A 13,451-nucleotide genomic window follows, 5' to 3' on the forward strand; every position below is an offset into this window, starting at 1 on the left:
ACATTGGAGAGCGACCTGCAGAAGAACAGGCGTCTGGCCACATCCACCACCGCTACTGTGACCGTGACGCCGCCAGGATCGCGGCAGGCGACAGCGTGACACCTCTGACGTCATAAGGCGGAAAACGAGGCACCCTTTTTTTTGGGTGCGGTAACCGCACAAGTCGGAGACGCGTTCCAGGCACCATACTTCCACGTGCTACGTCATCACACTCAGACGGCTCCAACTCGGCAGTTGGGCCCGAACCGCACGCCGAGCGTCCTTCGACGCGTTCATTGGACGCGAGGCCCAGTCCAATGTTGACGCAGCACTCCCGTCCAACCTGCGTCTTCCTCGCTGGCCTTCGATAGTTGACGGAGAAATGAAGCACTATTGAACATTGGGTGCTACGAGCTCATGGTACTAATCAGAGAGCATCAAAAGGGTACATATCGCGACACTGTTAGCGCGAACACGGCATCGGCGTATTTTCGCATTTTACTTTGAAATAGTAGCGAGATTTAGTAGACCGTGTTTCCTGCTCCGCTAAGCCCCTCCGCTACCCGGAACTCTACTGCCAAGGCCATCGACGCGCAGGCGCAGTGGCGGTTTCTTCGTAGCGGAGGGCTGGCGGAGGGGGAAACACGGTCTACTAAAACTCCCTAATATTAGCGAGCACAAAATGTTATCGCTTACGTTATAGAACTAAATGAGCTCTTTCCGTAGCAATGATAACTTGGAGGACATCCATTGGTTTCAAACAGAAAAACTCGAAAAACCGGCGATCGCTTGTTCGCGCTAAGTGTCGCGCTCTGTACCATTGCGGTATTCGTTATGTATCTGTACGCGTTGTTTCATCGCTGAACCAATCATAAACAGAACAGGCCCAGTAACCTGCGCTTTTGACGATCCTTGATTGGTACCACTGGCTCGGAGCGTGGGCTGCGTCTGGATTTGAAGGCCGATCAACAAGCAGAAAGGAGGGGGGGTATGAACTTAGGTGAGTTGGTGGTACATTACAGCGAATTAAAAGCGCTAAACCACGAAGAATTAGGGGAAGTACGTGCACCACAGAGCGCTGGTGCACGTCCTTCCTTTATACTACTTCCTGTTCTAAATGTTTTTATGTCTCTCTCTCTCTCAAAAAAAAAAAAAAAAAAAAAAAGAGGAGAAAAAACTAATATCCGTTTCAGAAAGAGGGAGACCCTCCTCCCTGCTGCGGGGAGTAGCTCAAGGACCCGCTTCTGCGGAGAGAGAAGGGGAGAAGAGTGTGAGAGGCAATGGAGAGAAAGATACTGTGATATGGTTTTCTGCCCACCAGAAGACAATTATGTAAGTCGGCCTTTAAGCTCATCCGTCACTGATGTGGACACATAACAAGAACGGGTAGACTTACCAGAGCGAAATCGAAGCCGGAAGCTCGTGTGTGGATCTCTCTGTGCCACGTGCAGTCTGACGCGCACCTCGTTGTCGATTCCCACCACGACGGGAGGCGGCTCTTCTGCGCATCGCCGGGGCATCAGCTGCATCTGATTGCCTTTGCTGATAAAGTACGCCTGCAGGTGAGACACAAACAAACAAAAATACAAAGTTAGGTCCTAGATAGAGTTTATTGCTTTCGGTGTTTACTTTTTTTTTTTTTTTTATAACGGAGTTACTTTTCTTAGGAAATTTATTTTCCCCACAATTCGGTGATTTTCAATGTCACTTTTCGGCATCCGAGAAAAAGAATCGGCGTCTACAGGGTATGATGTTGCAGAAAACAAAACACGGGCGCAGGATTCCTCAATCTCCGAAAGGACATGCGCGTGACCCCGACAGACTACTTTAAAGTCGTCACGCTTCCGATGTGGGATGAAAACGAGTCGAGCATCGGCTTGTCAGTACCTCTGCGAGTTGTTTGTATCTGTATATGCTTGTATGTTGACATGCTGTGGTGTGTCTGCTGTGTTGTCATTTGTTGCTGGTAAGGTGGTAAGCTGGTCGAGTTGGCACTGTTTGAACACGATAAAAAATAGCGCACAAAAAGACGAGGACAGGGACAGGAACGGAACACAATAGCGCTTGTTTTGTCTCCTGTGTTCCGTTCTTGTCCTTCTCGTTGTCTTTTTGTGCGCTACTTTTTCATAATGTTCACTCGTCTTTTGTAGTTTTCAGCATGCTCACTAGGTGGCGCAAGCAGCCGCCCAATTTTACTTATTTAGTTTTTAGTGTACGTGTTGAAGACCCGCGGTCTTCGTTTTTTTGTCATGCTGAAGGGGTGCGGCTTCTGCAGAAAGAAGTAGCCTTGAGGGAAGTTCGATGGGGGCTGTGTTTTGGGTCCTATATATATATATATATATATATATATATATATATATATATATATTTATATAATTTAAGAGCAGCTTGAATTTGGGGATTTTGGCGTCTATCGGTATGAACTGAAAACACAAAAGTCCATGCTTCACTTCCACTTGCGATGGAATGCAGCCATACTTGTACGGTACTTGTTAGGAGGATTCAAATTACTCGCAATTAATCACCTTTTGAAGTAATTAAAGCATATAATTACTTTTTAGAATGTAAACACAAGAGTGATTTGATTACTTTTGGATGTACTAAAATTAGTTTTAACAGTTAGTATTTTCTTACCCACATTCCTAGTAGGACCCTTTGTTTTTGCAAGTTTTCTACTGAGGAATCCTCGAACCCAAGTCTCCGGCAGGAGGACAGTTTACCAAAATTGTGGTATTGAGAAGATGAGTGGTTTGGAATTCGGCGATACAAAACCGATAATGGAGAGTTCGAAAGACCAGAGTCTAAACCCCGAGACAAGGAGGAATAAAATACTCTCGTTCATTATTTTATTCCTCCTTGTTTGAAGGTTTAGATTATAATGTCTATCCAGCTCGCCTGCATACTTTCGCTCGTTGCAGTTCGAAAGGCCCGTTTTCAAACAGGCGGAACATTCTGTCGTTCTAATTATCTGAACAAATCGGAAAAGTAACGGCTCCTTTTTCAAGTAACGGCCAATTACGTTTTCTGTCAAGTAATCGAGTAATCTAATAGACCTCTCGCAAAATCGAAGCGATCCTAGCGGCGTAGTGCCGAGCAAAGCATCGTGGGTATCTTTTGGCTAACGTTACGGTTTCGATTTGCCAATCTCAATTCACGGTATCATGTCACGACCAAATGCAGTGCATTCATTTTCGAATACTTATGCGACTTTCCTTAAATATATGGTGTTGCGATACCAATACGAACAGAAGTGCCCGACGTACCAGAAGTTGTGCGCAGGTAAAAAAAAGAAAAAAAGAAGAAGAATTGTACGGGGTCAATCATCCTGTCCCATCGCCCGAACGTCCTAGGCTTCTTAAATGATCCGTGACCCGGTATAGGGTCGTGGCACTCCGAAATGGTTGCCAAGCCGCCAGAAAGGTATGGGACGCGGCAGGGCTTACTCTTACTCCTCGCGTAGTCTACGCATGCAGGTCTTTACGGTCGCTGGAAGTCCCAACGGGGGCTCTCAACGGGGGCTCTCACGAAGATGAATGGGTGCAATGCAAGCGAGTGCTGACTTTATGTTTATGCAGTGCTGAGGTGCACTACTTCATCAACGGGTCAATCGAAATCGAAATCATGGCACTCCTCTCTATGGCCAAAGAGGTGCCGTAATGCAACGCGCGCAGCAGACTTGTACACGTTACTGAAAAATAGTAAGGAATTACATTTACAATTACTCAAGGCTAAATTGTAATTTATTACAATTACAATTACTTTCCCATGAAAGTAACTGACCGTTACCCCAAAAAGTGATCCGTTACTTTCGTGGCGTTACTTTTAACATTATTGTCCTCAAGTAAGAAACAAAGAGAAGAGGGTTATTCAAGTTCTTATTGTTGCAACGTGTTCCATTTAATGACCTTGAGTATTTTGAGCAACAGCTGGCCCTCGAAAGTCTCGTCAGACATTTTGCGTTATTTCTTACTCAGTATGTCGACTGCTACGCTGAACACCATTTGAGCTGAGGCACTGGATGGGAGTGCCATATTGTTCCTCACGAATGCTTCATGCTCTGCATTGAGCTTTTCCAGCGAAGCAAGGGAAGTACTATTTACCTCGACTGTAGAGCAAAGCTTCGTCGTTGCAGCCGTTGCCTGCTATTCGAGAGATTTAGCAGATCCTTCCGATACCTCCAATACCCGCGATAACGATATGATGCATACGCAAAGACGGCGGCGAAGTGTCGGATATCGATATCGGAGTCATGGGACCGATCTACTAAAATTCCCCATTGTCTAAATCGCGAAGCTGTGAAAGTCATCAATAGGAAAACATAGTTGTAACAGTAAGGCGATAATTAAATAATCAATAATGTTTGGCTCTATATTCTCCTTCCTTTGGTTCTGAACAGTTCGAGCCCCACTTGAGACGTTGGTGAATAAAATAAAGTTTCCAGTATATAAATATAAGTAATAAAAGAAAAAGAAGGACACTCATAACAACAATTAATTAGAACGTCGGTTAAAAGAAGGAAATGTAAACGCACGTTTGCCGTGTGTACCTTTCTTGGTGCCGTTCAAAAACGCACGGAGCACGAACCGACTGCAGTTTACTCCGGTGTTCTCCAGATAGACGTCCGCTGATGCCACGGGCAGGAAAGGGTAGAAGTAAGCCGCGCTATGGCCCCACTCGCGAATTTCACCCTGTCCTCAAGCCCAGAATATCAACTACGTCAGCCAGCATTATGTTTTATTTGTAAAAACACCTCCTTGAGATAAGATGGGCCCTGCTGGGGCAAAACAGGAAGAAGAAGGGAAGACTATTAGCATTTTCTAAGTGCTCGCAAAAAGCTAACCCACAAAAAGGGTAGGGTTAGGGTGCCTACATGTTTCCGCTCCGCTTTAGGGTGGCGCCAACTTCTTGTTACCCTTTCCCAGATCCTCTCCCACCGCCATTTTGACCCACTCCTTATTTGGCTAAACGTACACAACGTTGAGTTTTCGTAGTTTTGACGCACCGGCAACACTGTGAGGCCACTTCCGTTTCCGTTCATAAGAGGAGTCGGACGAGTCGGAGGCTCAGCGGGATGGCGGTCGTCGTGGCTGTCGCTCTCGTTATTCGGGTGTTTCATACTTTGAAGTTGCAAGCAGGAAGTATGCGTTGCGTTTATCGAAACGTGAGTCCCCTCGACAAAATGGAACGCAACAGACCGGCATCGCACGCCAAAACCTCACCGTCGGAACGAGAGCGGTGGGCGCTCCCTAGCCCTAACGAGGATTAGCGGAGTAGCGCGAGTGCACGACTGGCGAGTGTGACAAAATGGTCGACGAAACAGCGGAGGCTGCCATGGTAACGAGGTAGGCAACACTGGTTTGTCGGCAACAGGTATCACAAACGTTGTCGCCACCCTAAACAGCGGAGCGGCGGGAACATGTAGGCACCCTAGGTAGGGTAGACGGACCGTTGCCTAGTGTTGTGACATTATTAAAATTTTCGTAGAAGGACATTGTTAAGTCTTTTCAGTGCATTTACCGCCTCGAGCTTCTCGAAGAGGCGCACAATGACTTTGGCGTCCTCCTCTCCCCGTCTTCGATCGCAAAGAAAAAGCGGATTAAAAAAAAGCGGAAATAACTTGCCCCCTCCGCCCTCCCCCCCCCCCCCCCCTTTTTTTTTTTTTGTAGAAATGTTCATTTGGATTTTTTGACACTGTTGTTAGGGTCCAAAAAAAAATGGTGTTGCAAAAAAAAAAAAAAAAAAGGCTTTGCGGAACTGAAGTGCAAAGCCTCCCTTTGCGCTGGTCAATTCGCGTTACAGTGTCACTGCGCTCAACTTTACAAAAATAAATAAATAAAAAAACTTTATTTAGAAGGGGAGGGGGGGGGGGTTGGTTCTGTCAAAATAATGTAACGGATTACAAGGAATCCGTTACGTCAAAAATGTAAGGGAATTACTTTAAAATTACTCTAGAGAATATGTAATTATTCCGTTACTAAATTACTGATAAATGTAAGGGATTACAAGTAATTTCGTTACTTGTAACGGATTACGTACAAGTCTGGCGCGCAGTGTTGCATACAAGGTTTTTTTTTAAGTAGGCTATTGAATACTTTTAACCAGGAGTAAATGTAACTTTAATTGATTACTCTTTTTAGTAACGTCTACAAGACAGGCTGCAGCGAACGCCACGGGCCAAAGGAGCCAGTATAGGGTTGTGCGGCTAAAGTTTCGCCGTGCCGCAGCGCCACTTCTCCCCCTGGCGAGGTGCGCCCATATTCTTAGCAGTACGAAACGCAGACGTCGCAGGAGGCTGGTATGCTTGTTGTGCTGGCCTCCCGCTTGGTAAAGTGATGTACCACAAGCAAAAGGGCAAGGCACCAGGCATTGTTGTGTAGTTAAACGCCACAGCATCGTATTAAACTGGAAGGTAAATATGTGTCTCCGAAAAACTTTTATTCGGTTTCTGGGAGGTGATTCAAGAAAGATCGCCAGAAGCATGAATCGCCAGCTGTGCGGAGGACAGGGTTAAATGTTGTTTCTCTATCTCGTTCTGGCGGCAGCAGTGACGAGCAACAGCAACAAACGATAATCTGTTCTGTACGTCATTCCAGTTATCTGCTGAACGCCTGGCCGTGTACAAGCGGAAGCTGCAGCGTGGGATCGGCTTTGACGTGTTACTACAAGCAACGGACCATCGTGATTTCATCCAACGAAGAGAAGTGTGCAGCCCCGCCCATGGTACCAGACCCAAGCGACCTCTGAGCAAGAAATCCTGCCATAAAAGCCGTCACCAACGTGAGCCGCAGCATTCTGGCGGCAGCAGCGACGAGCAACAGCAACAAACGATAATCTGTTCTGTACGTCATTCCAGGTTGGTTTATTTTACTATCATTCCTAAGGCAATTATATCCTTGTCGCTGCTACTGCCTGCTGTGCCTGTTATTTGGTCTATGCACGCTGTCAAAGATGACCGATACGTAGTATTTGAAATGCCAAGAGGAAATCCTCGATGATGAGCAGTCAATTACGTGTAGCGAATGCGGTTCCACGTATCATTGCGGTAGCTGTGTGGGAATCTCTGAAGTAGCACTAAAAACAAAGGGCGAAACCTATCGTAGCGCGTGGAAATGCCCCACTTGTCGAACCTCAAAAACTTAAGAGTGGCGCGACCAATAAACCGAAAATGGATGTTGACGTATCGACCATGTTAGCTTCCGTGAACGACAAATTAGATTAACTCTTAGATCTCAAAGACACTGTTGGAGGCATCGAAGCATCCATTAGCATGATGTCGGCAAAATATGATGAAATATTAGAAAGTGTCAAAGAACAGAGGGAAGAAATTAAACAACTAAAAAGTAAAGTGGCGGAACTCGAGGGAAAAGACAATGGTGAGGAGGTGAAGCGGCTCAGGAATGAACTTCATGACCTCGAATGGAGAAACCGAAAGCTCAACCTTGAATTTCACGGTATCACAAAGACGAAAGACAAGGATCTAATGAGCAAAATAAACTGCCTGAGTAAGCTGAAGCCGAAGTAACAGCCATTCACCGTCTGCCCTCAAAGCCAGTTCAAATCCCTGGCATTATTGTCCGCTTTGCTTCGCAAACAACAAGGGACGCATGGTTGAGCAGGAGGGGAAGGCTACGAAACTCTGGAAACAAATACTTCATCAATGAAAACCTGACGAAGCAAAATCGTGAACTACTAGCCAAGGCAAAAGAATGGACGAAGGGAAAAGACTTCATGTACGTATGGCATAGGAATGGAAAAGTCTTTATCAGGCGCAAAGATGGTGATGACTCCTATATGATAAGAAGCGAAGATGATCTGAAAGCGATCCATTCGTAGCTCGAGGTCGTTATCGTCTAGATACTAGGGCCTTGGCAATTCATGAAAGAATCACCGTACGTACAGTACTTCCCGCTGATTTTTCACAATATCTTGAACGCAGTTTTGAGTCGTCACTGAAAGTTTTTCATTTAAATGCAAGGTCTGATAAAAATAAAGTAACAGATCTCGAGTGTCTTTTTAGCCAGCTTTCAATTAAATTCAATATAATTATGTTTACCGAGACATGGTATACTGAGGAAGACGATGTTTTTAGGCTGCCATCTTATAACCACTACTGTTTAAATCGTGTTTATAATCGTGGCGGAGGTGTATGTTTGTTGATTGAAGAAAGCATCAAAACCGAATTATTATCTACTTTTTGTACTATGACAAAGGATTATGAAGTGTTATCTTTGGTGGCAGAAAATATGCTTATATCTGTGGTTTACCGTCCACCGGATGGCAATATTAATACTTTTCTTGCATATTTTGAGGGGCTTTTGGGATTCGGTAGTGATAATAACTTGAATGTAATCATTGGAGGGGATTTAAATATTAATATGCTACTTGATACTACGCCTAGATCTGAATTTGAAATATTACTTACAACGTATGGATACGCTAACATAATAACTCGACCAACAAGAATTACAGTGCACACGGAAACTCTCATTGACCTTTTTATTACAAACATTGATCACGTATGTCTGAAAGGTGCTATACTTACCACCCGCATAAGCGATCGCCTACCTATATTCCTATGCGTAAATGATAGTCTTTCTCACAAAAAAAAATGCAGAGTCATTCAGGCACTTTCAGCATATCACTCCTTATAATCTGGAGATGTTTCGTAATGATATTGAAAATGCTGACTGGAACAATGTTTTTGCTGCAACAGACCCTGATGTAGCTTACGATACGTTCCTAGAAAGTTTTAAACGCCTCCATATAAAAAATTTTCCTTACAAAAAAAAAAACTAAAAAATCACGTAGAATTGGGAAACCATAGATTACCCCAAGTCTTTTATCGAAAATTAATGAAAAAAAACAAGTTATTCCAAAGATTTAACAAATCAAGAAATCAATATGATTTGACAAAGTTTAAAGCTTATCGCAACCAGTTAATGAAGGAACTAAGAACCGCTAGGGAACGGTATTATCACAATAGTTTTAGATCTTCAGCTGGACGTATTGATGTCATTTGGAAAAAAGTAAATTCAATTAGAAAAAATAATCAGAACCTGAGAACATAGATAGATTGCATATTAACGGAGAAGTTAAAGATACTGCTTTAGCTAACGTATTTAATGATTACTTTGTAAATCTAGTTTCTCTAGCTTACAATGATAAGGCTTGCGAGTATATTAAATATAGAAACTTAAATTCAATATTCTTGGATCCCGTTAGCGATTCCGAGGTCTTTAATGTATTTATGAACTTAAATAATACATGCAAAATTAGACCCGTAAAATATGTATTAGACTTAGTCGTGCATTGTTAAACTTATATATTTAACTTGTGTTTATCTGAAGGTATATTTCCAAAACCTATGCAGATTGCCAAAGTTTCTGTACTGCATAAGAAAGGTGATAAGAATTACATTAATAACTATAGACCGGTTTCAACACTTGCCGTGTTATCAAAAGGGCTTGAAAAACTTATTCATGTAAGATTGTCAAACGTTTTCGACCAGTATCAACTCATTACAAGGTCGCAGTTTGGATTCCAAAAACATTGTTCTACGGAACTTGCCTTACTTGAAGAAAAAGAATTTATCTTACGCAACTTAGAGGACAAGAAACTTGTTTTGGGGGTTTATATTGATTTTACTAAAGCTTTCGAGTATTTAAACCACGAATTATTATTACAAAAACTCGAATTTTATGGCGTTCGGGGGCAAGCCTTGCATCTACTACGGTCCTATCTCGAAAATCGGAAACAATATGTGTGTTGCGGTAACTTTTGTTCCAGTATAAAACAAATTTTCTCAGGGGTACCACAGGGAAGTATTTTAGGGCCATTTCTTTTTAATGTCTATGTAAATGATATAGTAAATATTGACCAGTCTATTAAAATTATAATGTATGCAGACGATACAACACTTCTTTATGCTGCTGATAATGCAGAAGAGCTCGTGTCAAAAATTAACTTAGTATTAGATAAAATATCATCATGGACCGACAGGAACGCTCTAAAAATAAATGCTAGCAAAACTAAAGCTGTTATATTTCGGACAAAACATAAAGTTATTCCATCAATATGTAGGATAACCTTAAACTCGGTTGACATCGAATTGGTAGAGAATTTTAAAACACTTGGTGTGGTATTTTTTCATAATATGACCTGGGACCATCATATTGCGTATCTAAATTAAAAGCTATCTAAGGTTGTAGGGCTGATATGCCGGCACCAGTATATACTTCCATCATCAATTAAACTCTTGTTATATAAATCGTTATTTTATTGTCATTTGAATTACTGTTCTTTAGTCTGGAGCACAACTACAATAACAAACTTGGAGTAAGTACACTTAATTAAAAAAAGAATGCTAAGAACTATTGCAAACGCACCATATTTGTCGCATACAGAAAACTTATTCAAAATTTATAATATACTTAGTATCAAAAATATTTATAGCTATAGACTATCCACAAGGCTTAAAAAAAATTGCAGCATAACACCTCTTCCTTGGTAACATTGTCAAATTTACAAAAACATGTTTTAACGTATCAAACTCGTAACGCCGATTATTGGCAAATACCAACGTGTCGATTGAATGTTGGCAAAGAAATGTTAGCCTACCGAGTCCCAAGACTTCTCAATTCACTAATTTTACACAGTATTGATATAGGTAAATTGAGTTTAAATGAATTACGTACTGTCATGTATAGCTTTGATGTAGTCTACTGCTATTTGGTTTTGTATATCTTCGATGTTCTATCTCTATGTTCTCGTTAAGTTGTTAATAATTCCTTCTCATGTCCATGTATTTGTATCTATTATGTAAACGTAGATTTTGTACATTGATATGCTTTGAAGATTAACAAGGTAATTGATATCTGTTAAATGTGCTTATTCTTTGTCTGAATGCCTTTGTATATTATTTTGTTCCCTCTGACTGCTGCTGAATGTAACTGGGGCCGAGAGCCTGTCAAGCCGTCTATCGCGGCTTTTATTCTCGGCCCCATCATTACCTGTAATGGGAAATGAAAATAAAGGTTATTATTATTATTATTTTTATTATTATTATTGTCGCCTCATTCAGAGGTGCAGCAGCACACGCAAGAGCATGCAAGAGTTTTACGTTGCTTGGGGGTGCTGAAACTTTGAGAGCGGACTGAGCTCGCGCCCACAGGACCCACGATTCAAAAGTGACTTCTACAATAAGTCCCTAATGTAGTAGCTATGATGCTTCCCCGTAGCCATCGACAAAAGGAGCCCGAATATGCAGTTTATATTTTTTTAAAGATACTTTAAATTTGAGAATTAAGCTCACATTGCTTACCGCCAATTTTGTTTCCCGATGTTTACAAGAGAAAGCGAGTAAGCGGCAAAAGATATGAGGTAAAACGAGGCAGATAATCCTAGCACCTATTGTGTACTGACTTGAACGCAGAATTGAAGATAAATTGACGGCTGTACTCTAGTTTTATTATATATTATCAAAATTCTGTAGTTAGCTTACAAAAAGTATAATTGTTTTTTAAGGAGCTCTGAAAATGAGACACTAGAACATTCCTGCGTCGACCAATAAGAGTGTGTTGTCAATGTTAGATTTAGAAAGTGAAAGCAACATAAACAAGACCAGGCCAGAATACCACACAAAGGCAAATACCTGAAAAATATATGGTCGAAATTCAAACTTATTTACATTTTTTCCCAGTGAGAAAAATTAATATTTACGACCCTTCTCTGGCGCAGAGGTTCTTTATATATAAAGTATAACTGCTTATAAACAACAAACAAAACGAAAAAAAATCATGCAGAAAAACCTATTTGTATAGTCACCCAAAACTCGGTTCAAAATTATCATTCTGTGGTGAGACAAAAAAAGTAAAAAAAAAAAAAAAGACAACAGTACTGGCGCAAATGTGAGTCGAGGAGGTGCGAAGTATGAGGGGGCTTTTGACGCTCATGCTGGAATTACGATTCTACCGCTTTGACGGCAGCGGTATATGGGCACAGACATAACAAAAGGTGTCTCGGCGTGTAGTAAAAGAATTTTGTTGTTCGACCCGCTCAGAACGTTTAGGAACAGATGAGCTGTGGCCATTATCGCGTCCCGCTTTGTTTTTTTATACAGCTTGACCTAGTGTTGCGGTGTGGCATTGCATGCCGCGTCATTGACTTCATTCGCACGAATTAACACAGCCGCGGCATGCTTCCAGCAGTCGGTAACTCCGATTTTTTAAGAGCGCTTGCCCGAGTTCAAGCAGTCTGTGCAACAGCGCAGCTGTGCGCGAAAAGACAATTTGAACTACATGTGGCATCCTCAGCTTTGTCCGAGCAGCTCGAACTTTGAAAAGCGAGCGAAACCATAAAGAAAAACAGCATTTATCTTGATGCAGGTGACATAACCGACGCTGTCTTGCACTTGCGAGCGAGACGCACTTCGTTGTCGACAAATGTTCTGATGCCTGAATTATCTCCTATACACTCCAAAGAACTAGCGCACGGGCAACCTCTTTCTGCGGAGGTAAACCTCCCTGAACAAACTAACCATCGTTTTTCAACAGGCAGATAGCCTCAATAATTTTGCAACGCGACCGCGGTAGAACTTTAACGTGTTCGTTGCCATTGCAACCGGAGCCGTACTGCTATGGAGGGCGGTTCCTCGCCAGGGCGCGGCGCCGCTAGTATTGCTCCGGCGGGCCCTCTGGCCAGCCGAACATGACTTTAAATAATTCCTGCACGCAACATTGCGCGCGTTGCATTATAGGACCGCTTTGGCCATGAAAAAGAGTGGAGTGGCTTCGGTTTTGATCACCCCGTTGACGAAGTACTGAATCTCAGCACTGCATGGAAATAACGTTAGCGCTCGCTTGCATCGTACCCATTCATCTTCGTGAGAACCCCCGTTGAAACACGGACCTTCAGAGGCCGTAAAGACCTGCCTAGACTTAGAGAGGAGTAGGAATATGGCCGGCAGCGCCCCATTCCCTTCTGGAGGCCTGGCCACCACTCCAAAGTGCAGTATGACACTCCCAGCTCACGGATAAGAGAAGCTTAGGACATTGAGGAGATAATGAAACAAGATGATCGAGTCAGTGTTTACTCCCCTTCCGTCTACTATTGCAGTACTCCGTTTACTTGTGTACAAACTCTGGCACGTCGCGTGCCCCCAAAAAGGTGTCCCAGCTTTCTATCCATATTGGTAGGCAACACCAAAGGCATTATAAATTTAAGAAAAGTCACATAATCAGAAATGCAAGCGCGGTATTTGGTCGTGACTGGATGCGGTGAAGTGAGCTTGGAGAATAGAAACGGTACCTTTTGCTAATGGGACCCCAAGATGCTTTGCGCGGCACTACGCCGCTAGGATCGCTTCAATCTCGCAAAAGGTCTAATCAATGCCGTGTAGGCGTCACGTGACGTTAGGGTGGGGCACAGCCACGCGCGGGTCGCTCAGTCACGTTATAAGCTCATAGCACTGGATT

The 13,451-nt window shown here is 42.8% G+C and overlaps 1 protein-coding gene across 1 annotated transcript in view; it reads right to left on the reverse strand.

The window, feature by feature from the left end:
* LOC121045675 (CUB domain-containing protein 2) overlaps nt 1–13,451 on the reverse strand; it is a 90,771-nt gene that overhangs the window by 13,407 nt on the left and 63,913 nt on the right. The window contains exon 8 of the mRNA XM_040498771.2: nt 1,376–1,535. Within this exon, the coding sequence (XP_040354705.1) occupies nt 1,376–1,535 (160 nt within the window). The remainder of the gene's footprint in view (nt 1–1,375; nt 1,536–13,451) is intronic.

This window comes from Ixodes scapularis, unplaced genomic scaffold (genome assembly GCF_016920785.2).
Source record: "Ixodes scapularis isolate PalLabHiFi unplaced genomic scaffold, ASM1692078v2 PGA_scaffold7__128_contigs__length_106722199, whole genome shotgun sequence".
NCBI classification, from domain to species: domain Eukaryota; kingdom Metazoa; phylum Arthropoda; class Arachnida; order Ixodida; family Ixodidae; genus Ixodes; species Ixodes scapularis.